This window comes from Phyllostomus discolor, chromosome 8 (genome assembly GCF_004126475.2).
Source record: "Phyllostomus discolor isolate MPI-MPIP mPhyDis1 chromosome 8, mPhyDis1.pri.v3, whole genome shotgun sequence".
NCBI lineage: Eukaryota > Metazoa > Chordata > Mammalia > Chiroptera > Phyllostomidae > Phyllostomus > Phyllostomus discolor.
The window spans coordinates 54,382,931-54,402,071 of record NC_040910.2 but is presented as its reverse complement, the minus strand read 5'-3'; the positions used below and the strand labels follow the sequence as shown (position 1 = coordinate 54,402,071).

General features: G+C 48.1%; 1 protein-coding gene across 4 annotated transcripts in view; it reads right to left on the bottom strand.

Moving 5' to 3' along the window:
* Positions 1–19,141, bottom strand: part of DOCK5 (dedicator of cytokinesis 5) — a 197,792-nt gene that overhangs the window by 8,782 nt on the left and 169,869 nt on the right. For 2 of the 4 annotated variants that reach the window (XM_036032697.1, XM_028520001.2), the window contains exons 40-48: positions 19,015–19,119; positions 13,865–14,006; positions 11,614–11,695; positions 10,332–10,416; positions 9,813–9,899; positions 7,845–8,021; positions 4,533–4,616; positions 3,801–3,938; positions 2,147–2,313 (exon numbers count right to left, since the gene is read on the bottom strand). In XM_036032697.1, the coding sequence (XP_035888590.1) occupies positions 2,147–2,313; positions 3,801–3,938; positions 4,533–4,616; positions 7,845–8,021; positions 9,813–9,899; positions 10,332–10,416; positions 11,614–11,695; positions 13,865–14,006; positions 19,015–19,119 (1,067 nt within the window). Of the gene's footprint in view, positions 1–2,146; positions 2,314–3,800; positions 3,939–4,532; positions 4,617–7,844; positions 8,022–9,808; positions 9,900–10,331; positions 10,417–11,613; positions 11,696–13,864; positions 14,007–19,014; positions 19,120–19,141 lie in introns of all 4 variants that reach the window. The other 2 variants (XM_036032698.1, XM_036032700.1) reach the window with 1 other exon arrangement.

Genomic DNA, 19,141 nt, shown 5'->3' with positions numbered 1-19,141 from the left:
ACACCCATCAGATGCCTGCCGCATGCCCCCAGCTGGGGACCAGGTCCGCGTCCCAGGCCTGCACCCTGACAAAACCAAACCAGCAAACTTTCAGGTGGCAGGCCGGCGCTTAGTCACTGGGCCACACCAGTCAGGACCAGTGGTTATTTCTGAGTGATGAAGTTGTAAGCCTTAATTCTTTCAAAAGGTTCTAGTACTCTGAAAAATGTCTACATGTACAAATATTAACTTTATAATTAGTAAAATGTTATTTTAAAGTAATATCTCTAAACAGAAAGAACACTTCTTCAAATGCACTCCTTTAAAATATTTTAAATGTGAACGTGTGGAAAGGCGCTCCATGTTTTGCCAAGGAAGTCTCCAAATCAAAAGCCGCTGACGCTCCTGAAGCCAGCCCCTAAAGTTAACGTGATCCCAGTAACAAGAGCAACAGGATCCTCCACAAGCTAATTCAAAACCGACAATGAGAAAACCTAGCTAAGTAAGTCTTGAAAAGGATTACTAGACATCAACCACCTTTTAAAGCTATAGTAATTACAACCGTATAACACCAGTGCATGAACACACAGGTAGACCAAAGAAATGTGGAGAAAAGTCCACAGGCAGATGAAAGAATGTATAGGAATTTGCTATTTTCATAAGGGTGGCTGTTCGAGTCCACCTGAAGAAAGATGGCTCGCTCACTAAATGTTGTAAGGGGAGCGGGGAGCCACACAAGGAAAATGCTGGCTCCACGCTTCACAATTTGTACTGAGTTCTGAAGAATCAAGATCTAACTGAATTGTGAGCCCCTAAAATTAGTTTTAGGGTTTTCTGTAGCTTTAGGGTGGCCTTTAATTATGATACAATATCCAGAAGTTCTAAATCAGAAGCAAAGCCAAAAGACAATGAGCTCTATCCACTATGCTGTGCATCTGAAACTAACAGAAAATAATATTGAATGTCAACTGTAATTGAAAAGTAAAATAAAAAAAAAAGACAAAGGAGAAATTAGGGAAAATATTCAACTCATGTTACAAACATGGCCAGTATTCAACAGAAAATGTATACAAAATATTTGACCAGAGTTCACGGAAAAGAGGAAAAAATGCTCAACTTCACGCAAGAAAAAAAAAAAAAACCCTATCCCAAGAAAATATTTTGCACCTATCAGATTGGCAAAACTTAAAAAGCCCAATGACACACAGTTTGGTGGCGAGGTGCAGTGACCAGGCAAGCTCTGTGTGTGCTGGCAGGAGAGGAAATTTGTTGAATTTCTACAGAAGTCAGTTTAGGAGTAACTTTGAAAATTCCAACTATCTAGGTTGAACAGAGCAATTTCACTTTGGGAGTTTTCTCATCTGTATATTTACAAACTAACGTATTTTTAAGGTTCCTCATTGCCACAGACACCAGATGTCCATGTGCAGGTCCTAGTGGCTGGTTTTGTGGGGCCCACTTACCGTGAGATGCCGCCTGCAGCTCAAAGGAAAGAGGAGGCTCTCTGTGTTTGGAAAGGGAAAAATTTTAAAGATCTAGTAATTGAGAAAAGCAGGATAAACAGAGTGTGACGTGCTGCCGTTCCTATGATAAGAAAGTGTGGGGGGAAATGGTGTTTCGGTGCTGCTTGTGCACCAGGCGGGCTGTGCTCCCAGCGGGGGGCGGAGAACCTGAGTGCCTGCCCCACCTGGCTCTGGAGGGTGGTGCTGGCCAGCGGCTGTGGGGGGGCAGGGACTGATGGGAGATGTTTCAGGATAATCAGGATACGTAGCCTTTTGTATCTTTGGAATTTTTGTATCAGGGACTACATGAACTACTCATAAACTAAGTATAAGTTTAAAAATCATTTTTGAAAATTAAAATGATGAAAAAATCAGGCAGTGACGACAAGTATTTGTGAAAAAAATTGGAATGTGACTAGGAAGGTGATAGGGTGTGACAGGATTGGGGTGATTTCCCCCCATAACTGTCGCTGTCATTATGTAAACAGTGATGTTCCTCAAGAGGGAGACAACAGGAATGGCCTGAAGGCGAACAGCCCATGAACTCTGAAGTACTTCCCTGACGAGGACAGTGCGTCTACATCGGCCAACGCTTGCTTGGTACCACAGGCAGATATCAGAAAGGGGTCACCACCCCTCCTGGCAATTAAAGATTGAATGCCTACCCATCCGACCCGGGCCTGGAAGAAGCAGTGTCCGATGAGTTAGAAGAGGAGGAGACCACAGAGGACGTCACCGAGGTGATGGACAGTCTCCGCAGAGTGGACGACATGATGTAGGGCAGCACGACGGACCCTGTGCGGCTCTGCTTCCTCTCGGTCAGCGTGGGCGGCTGGGGACACATGAGCCCTTGTGGTTAGCCGGCCTGGGGCTCAGCCCACAGGAGCGAGTGCAGACCAGTCCATCTGCCGCCGGTGCCCAGGCAGATGGCTGACACCCCACTCTGATTGGTCACTGCCTGGGCTGTCTCAGCCGTTAAATAGTGAAATGCTTATATTCTCACTTATACACACAACTCAGGTTAAACTGCCTTGTTTCTGAGACCAGAGAAAAATCTATCAGCCCCCTGAGAGAGAAATAACCAGTATGTTCACCCACCAATAAAACAGCAAGGTTCTCTGCCTGCTGTTCCGGCTTTGCTTCTTTCAGGCATTTCAAAATGGAGTACTGGCCTAGTAGAAAAGTTTTAGATTGAAACTATGGACCTGACACTCAACCTAGTGGGTCTCACCTAGGAAGTAAGGGCACACGGATCTACTGTCATGAGAAATATCTCCTGTAGGGTCACTGAACCCCACCTGCCACCACTGTACATATTTACCTGCTTGTGTTGGCCCGGGTCTAAGAAAAACCTCACTCATGAGGTGCAAGTTACAGTCTCAGAACTTGTTTTCAAAGAGAAATTTTCCCAGAAGAAAGCTCTTAACTGGTGGCAGGTTAAGAAGTAATTTTTTAGGAATTCATGATTGAACACTCAGATGACAGAAAGAGATGATCAAAAAGATCTCTGGAGAGAAAGGGGGTACAACTAGAGGTTTGGCAACAAGAGAGAGGGGTGTGTGTGAGAAATTCAGAGCTTTGGTTTGAGGAGAGAGGATGTGAAAACTGGGGGTTCAAGAACAAGGCAGTTCAACAGCGTGAGGTGAGGTCATGCTGAGAGCAGTGGATGGATAATGCTGGAGCCAAGCACACGGGCAACTGCTGAAAGGTTAGCACGTGCATCCCTCCACCCAGCTCCCTGGGGGGAAAACAGAAAATTGTAGCTGTGAGAAATGTGTTTAGAAGGGTCAAAAATTATGAAGTCAGCTATGTGCATTGTAAAATGTACTTCATAATTCTTTCTCCCCTTCAAAGGTGTAGAGAGTATAAACTTACCGTCAAAATAAAATTATTAGAAAAAAGCATAAGAATGGGCTAGACAGGATAGCAACAACCAGTGTCTGGGATCAGGGGCACCCCACCTGCTCACAGAGTCATGCCCACAGTGAGGGCCCTGGCCCAGCAGCATCAGCCCCGCCTGAGAGCAGGCTAGGAATGGAAATCCTCGGGCAGCCCCCAGGCCTGCTCGATGAGAAACCCAGGGCGGGGCCCAGCAATGTGTGCTTCTGAGGGTGATGAGGGCCGCTTCTGAGGTGGGAGAGCCCCTCTCCACTCAAGGATGGCTGCAGGCTGTCACAGCCAGCCACGCCTTTGCTGACCCACCCCTGGATTTTCACACCAGGCCTGTTGTTTTGATTCATTCACCATCTGCAAAACTGGCCAATATCATACAAGGTAACAGAAACTGAAAAGCTCCAAGGCTACTTAGGCAAAGCCTACCAGAGTGATAACCCCATAGAGTCTCTCCACTTTCTCCTTGAGCTCCCGGAAGCAGGAGGACAAGCGGTCGTGCAGGGGCTTGAGCTGCTCCGTTAGTTTCTCCCCATGGATGCGGATCCCCTCCGTCAGCAGAGGCATCTGGAAAGAAGGGTGCAGAGATGGTGCGGTAGGGTTTAGACAGAGGGGAAGTCCAGGCCTGGAGGCTGGGGAAAGATGGGGGTGTGGCTGGACAGCACCCATCCGAGGAGAGAGCTATTTGTCTGAGCGGCGCTTGGGAGCTGAATGTGTGGGTCAGGGGCGCAGAGAACCTGTGCCCGAGGATACAAGCGAGCGACAAACTGGGGAAGCACCGCCTGATGAGGCAAAGCCACCTGAACCTTTTCTGTGGATGAGCAACTGACAGGTTGAAGCCTTAGATGGATTTAAGTTCACTGAAGTAGTGGGAAGGAGAAAACTAAGGCCAACATCTCCCGGCTGAAACACTGGCCAGCAAACTGCCTGGGGGACTTGATCTCACCTCTGAAAGGGCCCTCTCAATACCCTGCAGTCTAGTGCATGCTTTTGCTAGGCTGCTTTGCCAAATAAACAAATACATAGGTTTCGATTCCGTGTTTTTAAAGGGAAAGTAACCCTAAAACTGGGCTTGTAGATCTGAGCCCTGGAGTATCTCAGACTCGTGCCCCAAGGCGTCCCAGAGTGCAGTGGGAAGCTGGCGGGTCCCCGGAGGCCTACCTGTAATGCGATCAGCCTCTTCAGCAGCTCAATCTTCTCCTGGTCTTCAGGATGCTCCTGCAGGTACTTCTCTGTAAAAAAAGCCTAAGAGCAGAGCACATGGAATGTTAATGAGAACACACACTTGTCTGTGTATTTGGCCCTAGTGCAACGGAGGGCCTGGGGTGGGGTGGTGAAACATCTTCTGTTAGCCGGTAAACCAGGAGCAATGGCGTGACAGCATAGACCTTATACACAGTGACAATTCAAAAAGGTGGGTGCTATTTTGTGGTCTTTCCAGAATCATGTGGTTCCTATCAAGAGTATGTTCTCAACAACCACACACACACACACACATACACAAATCAAATAATAATCAGCAGTGGAGCAGAATGTCATTCCTTAAAATAACTTTCCTAGCCCTGGCTGCTGTGGCTTACTGGATTGAGTGCCAGCCTGCGAACCAAACAGTTGCTGTTTTGATTCCCAGTCAGGACACAAGCCTGGGTTGCAGGCCAGGTCCTCAGTAGGGGTATGTGAGAGGCAACCACACATTGATGTTTTTCTCTTTCTCTTTCTCCTTCCCTTCCCTCTCTAAAAATAAATAAATAAATAAAATCTTTAAAACAGAATAACTTTCCCAAAGAATTAAGACCAAATGGAAACATCAAAAAGTTACTCATTAGAATAAGTATATAGGTGCTATAAAGAAAAGAACAAAAAATTAACAGGTTGGAGATGTAGCTGACAATTTTGCTGCTCTACCACATGATACAGGCTGTATCACAATTTCTTCCTACGTTAAATGAAGATTATGTCTGTCTTTTCTTACTAACCACCTATCCAAAAGGCTATTTTGAGGATATGAGACATAGATGTAAAGGTGTTTTGGAAATATTAAATGCAGGTTGCATTTATGTCAAGAACACATTGCCTATAACATCATCAGTAGACATTCATAGCCCCCATGGCTAAGGCCCGATAATAGGGAAATAACACTCAAACAATAAATTTAGGTGTTACATAGGAGATCATTTACAGAACAGAACTCATTAGGAAAGAAAACAGAATTCTGTAATAAGTATTTCCACTAAGAGTTCAAAATGGGGGTTATATAGTTTCTCCTTGTACCTTGACCCTCACTTGTGAGAGTGCTTTCAAAGACCAACTTCACAGAAACCCCCTTATTCTTCTGCTCCACAAGAGTGCCACCCCATTATGTGAAAGCCAAGAGTTCCTGAGACTATAGCAGTTATAAAAGTGATCAGCCCATTTTGTGTGGAGAACAGAATATGTGTGGACTGTACCTTACAGAAAGGTGTTATAGGTCATCCAGCCCCCATCCCACCCCAAATTCATACGTGGAAGTCCTGAGCCCCCCAACACTTCAGAATGGGACTCTCCAGAAAGGGGTGCTATGGAGGCAGACATGCACCCACAGGGAAAACACCCTGTGAAGAGACACATGGAGAAGACAGCCGCCTACAAGCCAAGGGACATGAGAGACTGCCCTTGAGCGAGCCACCCGAAGGTAGGAGACAGGCAGGGAGCAGATTCTTCCTCAGTGCTCGGAGGGAAGAACACCGTGGGCACCTTGACCTCAGACTGCCAGAGCTGGGAGAGAGTCACTGCCCACTGCTTCAGGCTGCCCTCTTGGCGGCAGGCACTGTGCTCTGGCAGCAGCCCCGCCAGAGGAACGCAACAGGACAGACGCGGAGCAGGTGGCGGCAAGGGAAGCAGGGCAGCACGTTTCCCAGCGGCGCACGCCAGCCAGATTCACGCTTAGAAGGACTGTCGATATACAGTGGTATGCCAATCTTCATCCACCTTTGAATACAAGCAATTTTAACTTTTGGAAGTTAAAACCAACTTTCTGATATATGATAAAATGCACTTAAATTCACACAGCGCTGGAACATCACCCATGAAGAACACGGAATCACACATCCGTTCCACCTAGACAGACTGGAGGCCGGAGGAGAGCCGACACCAAGCCTCCACTACGTGGCAAGTGCTGCTCGATGTTCCTCAGATACAGGGTGTCTCCCTCAAGGGCTCAAGCGGCTCTTGTAAGTTGGGTATCTTCTTCACCTTCTTCAGGAAGGAAACCTGGAGCTCAGAGAGGTTACATCTCCCAGGAGCACCCAGCGGCCAATGGAACAACAGGGAGCCAGGACGGGGCCGTGGCAGTGACTGCTCTAAGGCCAGCGTGTTGTGCGCAAACAGAAATATGAGTACGAAGGTCAGCCTGCCTACGTCCACCAGCCCCTCTGTCCGCCTCCCTTTTTTCCCCCTCATTCACCAGGCTACTCAACAGGGGTGTCCTAGCCAAACGTATGTTTTTAAGAGGAAGACTCCAGAATTATTTAGCCACGAAAAATGTACCTAACAATGACAAATGTGGCCTCTGTTAACTACAGTTGACCCTTGAACATCATGGGTGTTAGGGGTGCTGACCCCCTCCTGCAGTCCACAGTCAAAAACCCACTAACATTTTTGACTCCATAGTGGGCCCTATTCATCTACAGATTCAACCAAGTGCAGGTGGAAAACAGTATTTTTGATCTGTGGTTGGGAATGTGAAAATTCTACCCCTAGCTGACTGAATCCATGGATGTGAAAGTCGGGGACATGAAGGGCCAACTGCACTCACTGAAAAAGTCCAGGTATAAGGGGCCTGCACAGGTCAAGTCTGTGTTATTCAGGGTCAGCTGTGCCTGTAACTGAACTCTACTTACCGAATGCATCATCTCCACCCTAAATGTGCCACGCCCATGTCCTGTGCAATGCAGGCACAGGCGGGGAGCACTCCTTTCACGGTTTTCCAGGGTGACCGATGCAACACTTAGTTGAACTGATTTAACTATAGAGCCAGGGCCAGCATTTGCGCCTACGACCTCTGGCCCACCACACTGGGGTGCAGTTCCCAGAGGCTAATTCTAAATGAAGTGTGGCTCTGCCCTTCCCACATGTGGCTTCACTTCAGAGCATCCACAGATATGGGATGCACCTATATACTTCCCCCCTCCAGGAGAGTGGGGGAGTGAGGGAGGAGGGCAGGGGAGCCCAGCAGAGACGAATGGTCTGATGGACCTGTCAGGGACTCTCTTCCAGGCAGCAGCCCCACCCAGGGCTGGGTTCCTGGGGGTTTCCAGGAGCTTTGAGGTAGGGGACAAGCTTTTCATTCATTTCAGTGACCCACTCATAGAATGGGGGGAGGGAACATCTCTCAGAGAAATGGTGAGAAGCTAATTCACCAGCTGCACAATGCTAGACAGCGGCGTGGGGACACCCAGACCTGTGTGTGCTGTGGGGTCCGGGGACCTGACCCACCTTTTCGTAGTTGGAGTAACCCCCCATGACAGCCGGGTCCACAATGCCGTTGAGCAGCATGGAGAGCGGGTGCACGGAGAGGGCCCGGTCCCAGGCGTGCTGCTGCACACAGTTGCTGATCCTCTCATTGGTGAGCTCCATGGTCTCAATGGCATTCTCCAGGGGGCTGATCTCTTCCTGTGACAGAGGGAGTGGGGTGACCTCCACTGCAAAGACTGGGGGGAGCCCAGCATTCCCCTCGCAGGATAAAATGCCCACTGAGCTATGGAGGAGTTAGCTTTTGGCTGGTCAAGATAATGTTTCTTAGGATACTACACATATGTGAAATGGTGCCTATAAGTTGCAAAATAAGCTTCTAAGGATTTCCTTAGAAAGTGTAAGGGTGGTTTAAACATTGGCATGATAGTCACAATTGTTTCTGGGGACAGAGCATCTGCAGAAATTTTGAGAAGAAAATTTAAATCTGTAATAATGATTGTTTCTAGGCAAAGCTTCCTCATAAACTTTTGAGGAGATCAGTGACAGCAGAGTTACAGGCTATCCGGTCCAAGGCACTTCTATACCACCAAGAGTGGTCCCTGGCGAGAGGTTCAGTGCTTCTGCCATGGGGAAGTGTGAATGGCTTTGAAAGCGACATTCAGACCATGTAGAAGTCGCCTTCGCACGGGTCTTGTGGTTAACAGGAGTCAGAAATAATAGGATGCATGAGAATTTCAGGCTGCGTCTTGGATGACAATAAAATAAGACACAATACAGACTCAGAGAGAGCTCCTCATGGGAAATGTCTTCAAAACCAAGTTTCAAGAAAAACTGCCTCCTTCATCATCGTGGGTAATCACCACCTCCTCCAGACTTGATTCTAAAAGTCTGTCCAGAAATCATACTCATCCTTGAAGAAAAATGATTTACACTAGTGGTATGGGACCTGTCCAACTTCAATTCAGACTGTTCAAGATGCCAAGTACTGTGTTATGCACCACAGTTACAGAAGTAATTAAGACACAATTCATGGCTGGAAGGGACTGATGGTTTCAGTGGGATCTCATGACACGTGGAAATGGGGGTAACTGGTTAGGAGTAAGTGCAGGAGGCGAGGGGCATGGAGAAAGAGTACTTAAGCCACCTTGGGGGTTTCAGAGATGACTTCCTGGAAAATGTGGCACCTAAACTGAATCCGAATGGGAGTGAGTGAGGTTGAGCAGTGGCAAGAGGGCAGTCTGGGTAGAGAAAAGGAGCCCATTCTTGGACAGTTGACACAGCATGGACTGAGCAGCTTAGTTCCAGGAGATTCCACGGGAGAAGTGGTGGGAGAGCTGGGCCACAAAGACCCTGTGTTCATGTGCTAAGGAGTCTGGACTTGGCACTCCAGGCACTGATGGGAGTCACACCCTGAGGCCCAGAGGAGAATGGACCTCAGAAAGCTGAGGCAGGGAGGCCGGTGAGGGGGTTTTCAATGGCATCAAAGGAGGCGTGAATGAGGGGCCAGAAACAGGGTGCAAGGGTACAGGGGCTGGAAATAAAACAGACTTAGTGAACATGAAAACCAGGCAGCTTTGGGGGGCGGCTGACAATGGAAGAGTCTAGGATACCTGTGACAAGGCATCCTAGATGTGACAAGCCGGGGCTAAAAGAAGAGGACAAGTTCTGAGAGAGGAGAATGGATGGACAGGAAACACAAGGGAGGCATTCCAAAAATGCCTGGGCACCAGCAGGGTCCCAGAGGAGACAGCACGCCCCGGGCCATGAAAGCGGCATTCACGGTGCGCAGCCTTCAGGGGCGGTGCCGTCTCATCAGTGTCACAGAGGCGTGCTATCAGACAAGCACGTCCTTTATTCCTCTTCTGGAAAACGACGCTGGACAGAGGAGGCTGGCTGAGTGCGTGAGAACCAGAGGGGGGATTTAACAAAGGCTCTTATTATATTTGGGGACAGAAAGATTTTTCTGAGTTCTAGTTTTGAATGACTCACTGTTGAAATCTGCTTGACTTCAAACCACTTGAGGATCCCAGGGAAGGTGTACGCAGTCGTATACGTGGTCCTTTCAATCCACATGGTCTGGCGGGAGAAGCAGAAGAGGAAACGTTGGTCAGTGACCAGGCTTTTAAAGAACAAAACTCCCTGGTTCACTTAAGTGCGATTCCATTCTCCAATGGCTCCTTAGAGAATGGGCCCCAGAGTGTCGAGTCCTGGATGTTAACAGCTGAAAGGATCCTTGCCTTGGGCCCTCTCACCCTCCAGACGGGAAATCTGAGGTCCAGAGAGGTGTGTCCTGCTCACAGTCATAGCGGTGGCAGGCCCAGGAGTACAGCCCCAGTTCTGGACCCCGGGTCTAGGGTTTTCCACTCAGGCGACAGCCTGCTGTCTTGGTAACTAGGATGTGGAGCCTCTATCCCTGGCCCCATTTCTACTAGATAAGCTGGTTCAGTGGGAGGCTGCCACTGGATGCCAAGTTCACCTTGTTCTAGGGGCCCAAGAGGGTCGACTTACAGCAAACTCATTGTCTGGATCCTTTTCTCCTTTCCGGAATGGGCGAGAATATTGGAACTGCTGCACTTCGTTGGCTCTGTAGTAGCTGGGAAAGACACCGCCACAATGTTGTCTTATCTCTTACAAACAGCTCTCCTTCATCTGACTGCCCAGAACCCGGGACGTGCCTCCCAAGAACCGAGTCTTAGCCACTACGCTCTCAAACTGGGGGCTTCCGCAACAAGGGCTGAAGTTGGCACACAATGTGATTTTATTGTATATCTTTTAAAAAAGTTTTTATTCACTGATTTTAGAGAGACAGGGGAAAGTGGGAGAAGAGAGAGAAACATGGATTTGTTGTTACACTCTGTTATGCACTCACTGGCTGATTCCTGTATGTGCCCTGAGCAGGGATCCAGCCTGCAACCTGGGTGCACTGGGATGACAGCATTCTAATGGACCGAGCCACACCACTCAGGGCTTTCCCATGCACCTTAACTTTTATTATTTACAAATCTATTCCACAGCTCACAATTTAAAAGGGTCTATGTCTGTGTTTATGATCTCATTGGCAGTTGTATAATGGTTCTATCAATCTTAGTAGTATTTTAGCTTCTCAGAAGGAATTAGACCTTCTGTCACTGGGGAACTCATTAGGTGAAGGGAAGTAAGCCACTACTGACTGGTGAACCTCTGAACAGAAATAAGAGCTAGCGATTCCAAAACCTGAGAGTGAAATTCCTGAGTTCTATCTGCTTAAAAAAACAAACAAACAACCCCCCCCCAAAAAAAACCAGAATCCCCCAGCACCTTTGAGTTACCAAGCTCCTACACTAAAAATGGAACACACAATTACTAAGGTCTATATGTTTGTGTCACTCGCCCAAATTCCTATGTTGAAAGCAATTCTCCAGTGTGATAGTGTCAGGAGGGGGCCCTTTGGGAGTTGAGAGGATGCCAAGCTGGAGCCCCCATGAGTGGGATTAGTGCCCTTCTGAAGCAGACCCGGGAGAGCTCCCTCGCCCATCCCACTGTGAGGGCACCCGGAGAGGGCGGTCCTCCACAACCAGGAAGCAGGCCCTCCCCAGATGCCACCCGTGCTGGCGCCTTGACCTTGGACTTTCCTGCTCCCAGCACCGTGAGAATTCGATTTCTGCTGTTTACCAAGCACTCAGCCTGAATGGACTCAGATGACAGGAGGGCTTCCAAACAATAAACTAAGGCTTTGGTTTTGACGGGCTTCTAGATAAAGGGTGTGCGAGAGATAGGGGTTTTTAAAAAACAAACAAGAGAGCATACTTACTTTAAGATCTGCTCCGGAACTGGTTTATCCTTGTAGCTGCGTGGCAGGTTCATCACAGGCTTAACGGTGAAACACTGCATATCTGAGGGGCCCGTTAAGGAAGGAGAGGGGACCGGCGCAAGGCTGTCACAGGCTGAAAGCCCACCTGTGCCTCCTGCTTCACGGACAGAAAAGACACCTGCCTCATCTTTCCCCTCTGCCAAGGGCCAGGAGCGCACTGAAAAGGGGGCGCCTCTTGCATTCCCCAAATGCTTTGGTAAGTCATCATCCTAGGGTATTTTTTGGTCAGTCACACGCTAAAGGACCTTCCCAGAGGAAAACAGATGTCAATCAGATATACCAAAAGAAGTGATTAGAAATGGCCTTAAATAATTTCTTTTGGACAAGCATTCCTCAGAAATAGCTAGACTCTAGAGTCAGGGCAACAGAAAGTTCTTATATCTCTGGACACCATTTGTTTACAGAGGGCCCCAGCTGGGCACTGTACGAGGTGTTCTGAAACGTGGTCTCCAGTCAACACAACGACCATCAGGTCATTCATCATTTACCAGCGAAGAACAGGAGCGCCCGAGGAAACCCACATCGTACAGCTGGGAAGTGAAGTCAGGCTCCACACGGCCTCAGCCCAGGCCTGCTCTGACCAAGGGACCCCACCTCAGTGATGACTGCTTTTGTCCTCCACAGAGCAGACATACTGTGTTGATGCCTACGGTATTTGAACTACACTTTCAAGCATCTGGTTCTAGGACTACCAGTATTTCTCCAAGAGAAGGGTGCAGCCTACCCGCGCCAGAGCCACCTGGAGACTCACTCACAATGCAGAATTAGGATTCACAGCTGCTGAATTAGAATCTCTCTGTGTTGCTTCTTCTTCAGAATAAAGTCTGAGAACCACTGGGCTATATCCTGTGTGCTATTATTAGTTTATAAAACATTTCACCTAAGTTACCTTCTTTTTATTTTGATCCTTGCACATGGTATGGGACTTTTGGGAAACAGCCTTGCCCTATCACCCTGCAGACGAGAAAACCGAGGCCTGGCCAGCTGAAACACTGCAGGCAAGGTCGAACAGCTCTGTGTTGTCACTGAAGGCTACGTCCCCGGATGCCTGTTTCTAAAGACACTTCCTTTTTTTAAAGGTTTTATTTATTTATTTTTAAAGGATAGGGGGAGAAACATCAATGTGTGGTTGCCTGTTGTGCGCCTCCTACTGGGAACCTGGTCTGCAACCCACGCATGTGCCCTGATGGGGAATCAAACCAGTGACCCCTCAGTTCACAGGCTGGCGCTCAATCCACTGAGCCACACCAGCCAGGGCTAAAGCCAGTTCTTGAAAACTTCTTTCACTGCCACACCAAGGAGGCACCTCTATTGTCTTCTAACCCTCTGCTACCCAAGGATTTATCCTGGGAGACCTTTCTTTTCCAAGTATCTAGTAGATGTTAACAGGTCACACTATCCCTCCCTTAAAGGTATATCTGTCTAGTGATCTATTATTATTGTCCATCCATCTATAATAATAGTTAATGTATGCTGAAATTTTATTATGTATCGAACACGGTTCCTAGCATGTACATATATTTACGTACTCAGTCTTTGTAAGAACTCCAAGAGGAAGGCTGATCCTCATCCCCACTTTCCAGGTGAGGACACTGAGGCACAGAGACGTTACAAAACTCGCCCAAAGTGACATGGTGACAGGGCTGGGCTCGAAGCCGGCGTTCTGCCCGAGAACCTGTTTCCTTCTCTGCTGTGCCACACTGGCTCTACCTTCTCTGCCGCTCTTAGGTACTGTGCGGTTTTATAACACCTTATTTTGGCATAAAGCCCATGAGCAAGTTTTCAAAGTAACTTTGTGATGGAGCCCTTACAGTTTTTTTGATAATGCATATAACTGATGTTTCAATAAGTCATGGCATGTTACAAAAAAAGAGCTATACATCTCTATCCAGAATTCAGAGTTTAGAACAGGAAGTCTGCGTTCTTGTCAAGCTTCCCATGCAGCTCTAAAGTACAGCCTTTCACATCATGATTTGCTTGCCCTCTCTCTCCTTTAACTACTTCACAGCCACGAGAGGAGGATATGAGGATCCCGGAGCTTTTATACAGACTGGGGCAGTGAGTCTGAATGGGGAAACGGGGGGCCTGACTGTAAGACGTCTGCACTCAGAGACGGGGTCAGCCCTCGGGCTGGGCCGGGCTGTAGCAGGGGATGGAGCCTCTGGGCTAGGCGACCCTGTGGCAAGGATACGCTGCTTTGGGGAGCACTTGATGTCCTCTCCCGGGGGTGTGGTGCTGGTCATCTTCTCCGCATTGGGGAACTGGGTCAGCAACCTCAGACTGAAGTCTTCTCGCCTCTCATACTCCTTCCCCCGGTAGATGAAGATTTTGTTCTGCAGGTCAGAGACAGCAAGAGGAATAATTAAACATGGAGAACAAGGGGACAATATGGGAAGTCTGGAACTGAGGAAGCCACTGTACACCCAGCCATAGTGCAACCTACTAGCAGGTTCTCATGGACCACCCACTGCGAGCCTCTAGTGGTCAGATAGGATGACAGCCACCATCATTATCTGACCAGGCCCCAGGCTTTTCTGGGGAATTAAGGTGTAGGCAGGGCTTCTCACAGTGCAGCCCCACAACCATGGCCGGTGCTGTCTACACGGAGCCACCAAAGACAAGGAGCTTGGGCCCTACTGCAGGTCCAAGGTGTGGTCAGGACACTGTATAGTTCAGTGGGTATTTTTGATGGACATTCTCAGTGAGGGGGGTGCCCTGGTTTATGCTCAGCAAGCGCCTTATCTCGTCCTGACCAGGAGCAGTCTATGGACCAGCTGTCTGAGAGGCACCACTGCCAGGAGCATGGACGTACAAAGGCCCTCAAGACAACGTGCCTTTTGACACAGCGGTGCAAGAACAGCAAAAAGAATAGGTGACAGCTGTCACTAGGCAATCCTGAAAGCTACCATGGATGGTGACACCCCCGTCCCACAGAAAACAACTGCACAAAAATCAGTAGTCTTTCCATTGCCAATGGCAATTTTTCCTCTTTAATAACATTCATAAAACTGGATTTTTAAAGCAAGGAGTTTCCCAGGCCCCAGACATAGGAGTAATCTGCCTCCTTGCTGTTGCTGCCCACGCAAGTTCAAATGCAGCCATGCACTGAAAGCCTCTGCTCGTCCGACCCTCACGTAGATGAGGACTCAGTCCTGCCTGGCAGCCCCTCGGGATGATGCATTTTGTAATTGAAACTTGGGTGTGTGTTGCTCTGTAAATGTTTTTAAAGATCTCTCGCCCATTCACCTGACAAATGTGCGCTGAGCAAACAGTCAACATGCCGGGCCCAAGGGAGAACACAATGACCCTGCTCTCACAAGGCTCACCCTCCAGGGGAGGGAAATACAAAATCAACAACAAATAAGTAACTGTGATCATTTTAGATAATGTAAGCAATGCAAAGGCAATATACTCTCTAGGCCAAACACCAAAGGCAGTAAAAATTGCCAGAACTTTTGGAATATATGAAAGATTTATGTGACTGATTCGTGCATTATCAAACTCCCTCATTTAGGCAGAACTGTGTGGGCAAGGGGTCAGGACACAATAAAACACTGACTGTACAATGTGGACAGCAGCTGAGAGAGAAATCAGACCAGCATGTGGTCAGCACAAACCAGCTCAGCATGAAGGACAGGGCTTCAAGGAAGACATGAGGCCTGTCTGGGCCTGGACTGTCAGGCAGGGTAAGGAGAGGCAGCACAGAGAGAGGACAAGCAGGCATGGCCAGCAACAAGAGGAATAAAGCCCAAGGGCAAGATGTATGGAGTTTAGGGAGAAGACGAGCTTGGGTGAGCCAGAATGTGGATGGCTTTGAAAAGCAGGCAGAGGTCCCGAAGCCCAGGGAGGTCCCTGGAGGCTCTGGAAGGAGGAAGCAATGTGGTGAAGACCACCAAATGAGACGGTGGGGAGCACATCCATCTCTCTGGAACCCAGACAGGCTGAGCAGGACCAGAAGAGGCCGCAGGACCCAGGGTGGGACTCTGGTGCCCGGGATGGGCTGCAGAGCAGGGGTGGGACATGAGGAGCAGAGGGGCCATTTCCAGAGGAGGAGGCCTGGCTGTGTGGAGAAGACACTGTAACTTACACAGTCTATGCTTAGGGGAGTTGTCCTAATTCGAAAGGGCACTTAGGTTACATCATTCATAAGGGTTTTCCATTTTTTCAGGTACTTTGACAACATAGAACACCTACAAACTAAAGTTTATGAAGCACCCCTACATGCTATTTATTTAACTCTCCAAATAGCCCTGTGATGTGGACATAATTTCTCTACCTTACAGTTCAGAAAACCAAGACTCGGTGGTTATGTGATTTGGCCAAAACCGCATAGCCACTCAGCATAGGAAGCAGACCTCCCCTTTTCAGCCGGCATCTCCAGACCTCCTGTTTCCAGCGAGCCACAACTGTCTCCTGGTTCACAGCCTCATTTCATGTGACACAACAGCCACCTATAAAGCACGGCTGGCCTGAACTTACCATGACTCGAGCACCCAGTTGATAGCAGACCAGACCTACAGCAAGGCTCTGTCCCAAGCCTCTACACCGCTGCTCTGCTCTCTCCCCGCTGCGCTGTCTCATCCACAGCTGATGTTACCAACTCTGGTAACATCACTCACCAACCCTGTCTCCAGACTAGAACTCTCCTTGCAGTTCCACGTCCACATATCAAATGCGACTCCTATCTTTTGGATGTTCTATATCTATCTTATATTATGTTATATCTAAAACCACACTTTTACAAAAAAAAAACTTATAAAGATCTCAAAGGCCTTCTGCAAGCTGGCACCCACAGCTCCGGGGCTCCGTTCTCTCCTTGCTCTCCGGTTCATGTTTCTTAAGCCTCGTGGCTTTCGCACTTGCTGCTCTTGCACCCTCGCTCATCTCCATAGCTCCCTGGCTTATTTACTCACTTGCTTCAGGATTTTGCTCAGATGTTGTTTTCCTACTGAAATCTTGCCCAGTCTCTCAGTTTAAAACTGCAACTCCAACCCCATCGCCTGCCTCTCTGATCACCTTCCTGATGAGTACCTGTTGAGTATCACTCTAGCTCCACTTCATGGTGCTTTGCTTTGCACATAGTAGGTGCTTAGTAAGTTTTTACTGAAAGAATAAGTGGATCATAGAAAGAAAAAGATGTAAACAACATGGGCATAGTTCTCTTCAATCAAATTTCAATGTGAAAAATTAAACTGTGGGAAGGCTAAATTAGTAATTGATTCCTCTTGCTTTAAATCCTCTTGCTTTTAAATGGTTGAGTGCCTATGCTGTATGAGACACTGTTCTAGACCTCCTGACAGTAAACGGTTTACTTACCTTGTTCTTTGTCTCCCCAAGTTAGAACATAAGCCCCATAATATCAAGGATTTGGGATTTTTTGTGTGTGGATTCTGCCCCTATGCCTACATTACAGCAAGGTACACTGTGCAAGTGGAACAACTGTTCATTGGATGAATGGATTAACTTTTCTCTGGACTCTGTCCTTCCCAGTGTTCCCGTATCAGTGGGTGGCTCCACGCCCCTCCCATTACACAGGCCAGAACCTAGGAACCCTTCTGGGCATCTCTCTCTTCCTCACCTACCCATCCCATCGATTACCAAACACTGTCACTTCATCTCCAATATCCTAATCTTTCCAGTTCCCTCTGAAGCCACCTCCCCAGGCCGACCTGTCATTTCTTCTTTGACATCCGCAACAGTCTCTAATGTCTCATCTGTACCCTCCACCCCCTCTCCCTGCCAAAACCAGGTGACCTCGCCGACATAAAACATCTGCAGGACCTCCCCACCGCTCTCAGGAGGCTGACGAAAGACCCTACGCAACCCGAGGCGGCCCTGCGCGTCCACCCCACAAGTCCCACCTCACCTGCCCCATTGATGCAGCTCCCTCTGTCCCTGAAGCACCAACTGCCTTCTCCTACCCTCCTCACTTTCACCTCCTTCAGGACCAGCTCACCCTTTAAAATGTCACTGAACCCAACAGTCCCTGGGAGGTTCTCCTACCTCTTAAAAAAATTCAAGTATAATTTACATGTGGTAAAATCTACCCTTTTCAGTATAAAATTCTGTGAGTTTTGACAAACTATGACCACCATCAAGATATAGAACAGTTTTATCACCAATGTCTCCATGCCTCTCTGTGGCTCACTGACCAACCCCCCACCAATGGTCAGATGACTAGTAATCTGTTTTCCATTCCCACGGTGAGTGTCGGCTTGGCCAGAACGTCATGTAAATAAAATCACAGTGTATGTCAACTTTAAGTCTAACTCCTACTTAGCTTAATGCATCTGAGATTCATCCCCGGGTTTGTGCATGTCAGCAGTTCACTCTCTGTGCTACTGAGTATTACTCCATCGTGTGGCCGTACCAGGTTAGCATTTGCTTACACCCTCTCCAGTCAAGGGGCATCGGGGTTTCACCCAGTCTTCAGAGATGATGACTACCGGTACCATAAACTATCACGTACAATTTTTATGTGGGCGTAGGTTTTTACTGCCGTTGGGTGACGACTCTCTAGAATACTGTCCTGGTCAGTTTTAATTTGACATTCGTTTGTGCGATTATTTAATTAATATCTCATCCATTAGGCTGTAAAATCCTAAGAGAGAGAGGACCACATTGAACTAGAATCAGCACTGCCTCTCTAATGCTCAGTGTGTGCGTGGCACACAGTAGGCACTCAGTAAATAATTACTGAATTAATGAATGAATAAACTACCTCCTTGTTAGGCACTGTAAAAAATGTAAAGTACTTTTCCCACTTACCTTTTTTTAATTTAGGGGAAGGAAGATGGATAATGTATGCTTAAACATTGCTAAGCGCTGAAAGCAGCTTCTTTTTTTGTGGGATAAAAAGAGAGAGTTTTGTTTGTTTTTTAGATTGTAACATCAGCATCACATTATAGAAAATTTTGAGAAGGAAGAAAAACATGGTCCTTCTCACCACGACAACAAAGCTGTTACTATTTGCCAGACTTCTGCAGTCTTATCCTTGGGATATTTGCTTTCAAACTCACCCAGGCTGGAAATAAAATAAACAACCAAATACATCAATCCACACTTTTCCCTAGCCTGACCTGCAGCAGCAGATGGGTCTGTTTTTCCTCTTTTCATTCCACCTGGGAAAAGTCGTTTTACCAAAGAGCTGCCAGAATCCCAGAGGCGGCCGGGTGTGGGGTGAAGAGACGGCCGCTCAGGAAGCGGCTTCGCTGCCTGACCTCCCACAGCGAGAACATGGGCTCCAGCTGCGAGCATGCCAGGCCCATCTGGAAAAGCGATGAAGAACCGCCCTCAGATCCCCGGCTGAATGGCCCGGGAGACCACCCGCAGGTCTCTCACCCGCAGGAAAGAAGGAAAGCCCAGTCCGTAGTATCCAACAGCGAAGTATTCAGGCTGAGGCCGCATGGCCTTTATGATGTTCTCATAAAAGGAGGCTCTTTTTTTCTGGAAAACAAAACAAGACATT